Genomic DNA, 5,000 nt, shown 5'->3' on the forward strand with positions numbered 1-5,000 from the left:
CCTCTATTCTTTGTTTTGACAAGACTTACGGGTGACTTGCAATGTATGTTTGCGATGGCACATTGTTTGCAGTGTGTACAAATATTGCAATTTTTTTTTTTTCATAAGAGTGAATGATGGTATGTATGATTGATCAGCAGGTATGTTTTATACATGAATAATGAATTGTGTAATTGGAAAGGCCTCGCTCTTTTTTTAAAATCAGTATTAGCTTTTAAGCAAATGGCATCCAAGCATTAATAATAAGTTTGTAAATGATATGGTATGTTGACTTTTTGGAATCCTCATAGACAACATAAATAGAAGATTATGAAATGCCCAATGTTAATGCCAAGATTTAATTAATTAATAGATAATGAACAGCTCCTTTTAACACAGCACACTAGTCAGGGCTGGGTTGTTTTTATTCATAGATCTGACAGTATCTTATATTTTGTAGATATTTTTAAACCAATGTATTGTGCTTCTTTCTTCGTCCTCCTGCTATTGGCACTTATATTAAGATTTTTTTATTTTTTAAAGAAAGAGAGAAAGTTTGCCATAAGGGGGGGAAATATTTGCACTCAAAAATAGCATGATGAAATTACAATGATTATTTTATGTGGATAGAAGTTGCTAATGTTAAAGAGCTACAGCTTTAATTTTTCAATATCTAGGTTTCCACTTTTTTATATCATAGTTTACCTTTATCATTGGCCATGATTTCATTGCCATATAACACCTAGAACACAACTCAAAAGAAAGAGAGAAAAACGGTATTGCAGTGATATAGTGGAAGACTGACTTTTCCACAATGGCAGTTTAGTTCAACTTGGGCATGGGTGGCACCATTGGTTGGCAATTGTGTGCTGCCCTTCTAAGCAGCTGGTACTCCAGCTTGTGGCTGAGCTAAGGTATCCATTACCTTGAGCCATTGCCCAAGAAACACCATGTTACTCAGTCCCCAGACATGAACCTTAACCTTTTAAATTTGGTTCTCCATTGTTTTCTCTTTGTTCATAATGAACCAAGAGTCTGCCTAGGCTAACATAATCTCCAAGCTAGTACTCCAGCTTAGGGCATGAGATTGTCCATGAAGTTTTTGAGCAATATGACAAGAAAAATTTAGAGAAAGTCTCTGCCCTCCTCAGTCACTGATTGCAACCCCCTAGAGGTATGAAATACTAGGGAGGGACCTGAAGATGAAATCCAGGTGTATTTTGAAACTATGAAGGCCTCAGGCAAACAATCCTTTTTTTGGGGGATAGAATGATTGCTAAACCTGAAGAAGCCAGTAATAATTTTTAAAGCAGGATGTGTCTTTACAAGGTTTTGAGCAATTTACCTTCAGTAGTCAGACTTCTATAAAGGCAAAGTAAGTCTGATTTGAAATGAGTGTGAGTAGTAGAGAAACCTGTTATAAGGACTGATAGAGCTGCAGAAGCTAGTAGAATATATAGCATACTATTGGCTAAAAGTAGTTGAGGTATTTGTAATATCATGTCACTATTGGCTTAGAAAAAGGTTTTGCCATTTAGTATAGATTTTTTTTGCATCTATAGGCCTTGTGTCTGCTTTATAAAGACTGTGCCAAGGACAGAGAAACCATGAACACAGTCATAATGTTTGTAGATACAGAGTTACTTACAGAATTTATAAGGTCACTAGATAGCATTTAAATTCAAGGTATGCATGTAGTAACAAACAAATATTAGTAAAGAAAAGTTTAATCATAAATGTGGAATGAGATTCATAATGTGATTTTATGGTATCTTTACCTAACTAAGGAACCTTTGTCAGAGATTTTATAGTTTTGTAAAACATGAGTGAATAAAAAATATATGAGTTAGTTGGAGCACAAAAATTATGAATGATAATATCATTGGTAATTTATATATGATTATTCCTTTTGTATCAGTTATAAATGTGAAGCTCCAAGGATTCTTTTGTGAGTGACATGTAGGTAAAGGATTAAATGATGTAATTGTGTAGCTTCTAAATAAGATATATTCACAATATATTCTGGTTGAAACATTGATAGTTATTGTGATTGTACCATGGTTATATTTAGATTATTTCTTAGACAAATGAAGGCTGAAAGTATGTCAGGTTACAACAAGGGTACTGAAAATTAACCCATTCACAACGGGATGTATTTTCCTCTACTCCTGCTTACGCTGGGAATATAACAATATAACATTGGGAATATAACACTTTGTGCCGGGGGGTTTTCTCACTGCGCGGGGCCACGCTGAACCTCTCAGAGTGTTTTTCACCCACTCTATTCTTGTGGTTTTCATGAATGCTTAAAAATGTTGCCATGTTTAGGGGAGTTATTTTAGTTGAAAAACATGTTACAGTAATGCCTTTCTAGTTTTATTTATTGAACTTTGCTTATATTCTTCACTTCTATGTGAAAATATCAATGGAACATGGAAGCAATCTCCTGGTGGGGCATCAAAAAACATGTTTTATACTTACCTTTTTTTTTTTTTACCAAAACGAAAAGAAGAACACTATAAATAATCATACATATACACATGAGTATGTACATGTACCTTGTGATGTGACATGACGTGATGTCAAGGGTAATCGACAAATTGGTAGTAGTATTGCATTAGTAATTTTTTACTTCATTTTATATCTTGGCCAACTGCATTTGATTTTACAATAGTTTTTTGACTCTGATCTTTTTATTCAACCAATCAAGAAGCAGAAATTACCAGGATGTCATCAATATCAAGTAGTTTTCTGTGATGTCATCTTTTTTAAGTTATATCTCATTTTATGATGGTCAAACAGCTAAGCTAAAATAATAGAGTCTAAAACTATGAAAAATTATTATATTTAAGAGCAATCTAGGGATCTATTGCTGACGTTTCAGCATGTCACAACTGCCCCGCCCGGAACACGGCGAGAAAATGCATGACATCTCAGGATGTCACCCAGGTCTGAGGGTATTTTTGATCATGTGATAGGACATCAACCAGCGTGAATGGGTTAATAAATACATAGATGTAAGAAAAGCTTGTCAAAACGATGTAGACAATGTAGAAATTTCTATTATTTGTCTACATTTAATTTTGTGTTGTGATTCTTATCATGATTTATGGAGCTTGAACTTGAACCCAGCCCTAATGCTAGTTATATGTTGAGCCCCTGTAGATCTTTGTCATATTTCTGTCTTAATCTCGGAACTGTAGGGAGGACTGCCTGGTGATAGGTGACCGATCAGCAACTAAAAAAGCATTTGGCAGCTTGGCTGGTGAACAGAATCTTTCACTCACTTTCATGTTTTCTCATGTACTTCCATAATGCTTTAATCACCATTTAGAATTTTTAAGCATGTGTGTGAGTGTGTGTTGTCAAATGTTATAGGTAAAGTTTTGTGTCAGTTTTGCAAGAGTGTTGTAGGTTATTGTATAGTGGAGCAATTACATAGTGAGTGAGGTAAGTAAATTAGATTATTATTCAATTTTGTAATTTATCAGAATAAGTGTGTGTGTGTGTGTGTGTGTGTGTGTGTGTGTGTGTGTGTGTGTGTGTGTGTGTGTGTGTGTGTGTGTGTGTGTGTGTGTGTGTGTGTGTGTGTGTGTGTTTCTGTTTGTGTGTGTGTGTGTGTAATGTCTTATGAAATAAGGTCTTGTATTGACTCCTTTTGTACTTGAGTAACACCCAATTCTGACCAGAAAGTGTCTCAAGAGTATACAGTAGAGTGTTGATGCAAGCCTGCATGACTATCACTTGAGTCTTGATCATGACTGCATTTGTGTGGGTGTTGCTGAGCACTGATCACCTGTTGTCCGAGTATCACTGAGTATTGACCTGAGTTATGTCCCGGCAGCCAGCAGCAGACACAAGACTATAGCCAGGGTATGTTGTCATTTTATCTTCTATGTGGCTTCATTCATGGAGAGTAACTCACCCATGTATTGCTCGTAACAGATTTAAGTTTACCTGTTGTTTTTCTCCTTGATTTTCTCTTACAGTATTTTGAATATTTTTCCCATTTAAAAATATTTTGCTGTGCTGTGTATATTTGGAGTTGAGAAGTGAGCATTTCATATTTCTATTTTTTGAATTTTTTGGAAATGTGAAACATTGATTGGCCTTGCTTCGACATTGATTATAAGTCTACCCTAGATTTAAGTGCACTCATCTATTTTGACATTCATTTTTTACTTTCAGCGTAAGTGAAAGTGAGGGTGGATGGGCAGGCAGTGGTGAAGGTGAGGGGACCACCAATGCACAAAGTGGAGTAGCAGGCACTGTGGAACGCGGATTGGTACGGGTTACTGGGCCTGGAGAAGTTCGGGGCCAAGCTCAAGTGGTGCAAGTGACGCCACGGGTCAATGTCTCTGCATCACCTGGCACGAAGGTCATCACCACAACCCATGGGGGAAAGGTGACCTTCCATGTGACCACAAATGCTCCCACCTCAACAGCCACATCTGCTTCATCAGCATCCAATGGTCAGCAACAACAGCAGGTCCCTCCACAAACAATGACGGTGACCAAGAAGCCACCCCCCCCAGCCAGATCTACTCAGCCTGGGGGACCACCACCACCTGTACCCTCAAACAAACCATTGGCAGCACCCCCTATACCCCCAAACAAACCAGCAGTTCCCCCTAAGAAAGACTTGGTGACACGTGTAGGGGCTGGGGGCCAAGGTGTGTCTGTAGAACCTGGAACACCAATCAGTGTAGAGGTTAAGCCACAGAAGGTTGGGCCTCAGACAGTCAAATTTGGCATCACAATATCAAAGACACCAGCCAGTGGGAGCCAGACAGTAGGCTCTGGTGGTGGTAGTAGTCAAGCAGTGGTTGGTGTGGGGCCTGGGGGATCAGGGGGGGGCTCTGAGGCTCCCGTTGCCCCAGCAGTGGAAGGGGGAGCAGTGTCCCCAAGGAGAGACGCGGCGCAGGTTGGTGGAGGAGGTCCCCCGGTGCATGCCACTGCCTGTGTGGACTCCCTCTCTCCTGAACTAGAGCACTTCCACCAGTTACTCATTAGCATGGCAG

At 38.7% G+C, this 5,000-nt stretch overlaps 1 protein-coding gene across 5 annotated transcripts in view; it reads left to right on the forward strand.

Annotated features, from left to right (window-relative positions):
• The window catches only part of LOC122247069 (cortactin binding protein N-terminal like nausicaa), a 78,459-nt gene that overhangs the window by 43,537 nt on the left and 29,922 nt on the right, over window positions 1–5,000 (forward strand). For all 5 annotated transcript variants that reach the window (XM_043006058.2, XM_086543491.1, XM_043006059.2 and 2 more), the window contains one exon: window positions 4,168–5,000. In XM_043006058.2, the coding sequence (XP_042861992.2) occupies window positions 4,168–5,000 (833 nt within the window). The remainder of the gene's footprint in view (window positions 1–4,167) is intronic.

The sequence above is a fragment of the Penaeus japonicus genome, unplaced genomic scaffold (assembly GCF_977035675.1).
Source record: "Penaeus japonicus unplaced genomic scaffold, GWHDUDI00000001_assembly GWHDUDI00000013, whole genome shotgun sequence".
Taxonomy (NCBI): domain Eukaryota; kingdom Metazoa; phylum Arthropoda; class Malacostraca; order Decapoda; family Penaeidae; genus Penaeus; species Penaeus japonicus.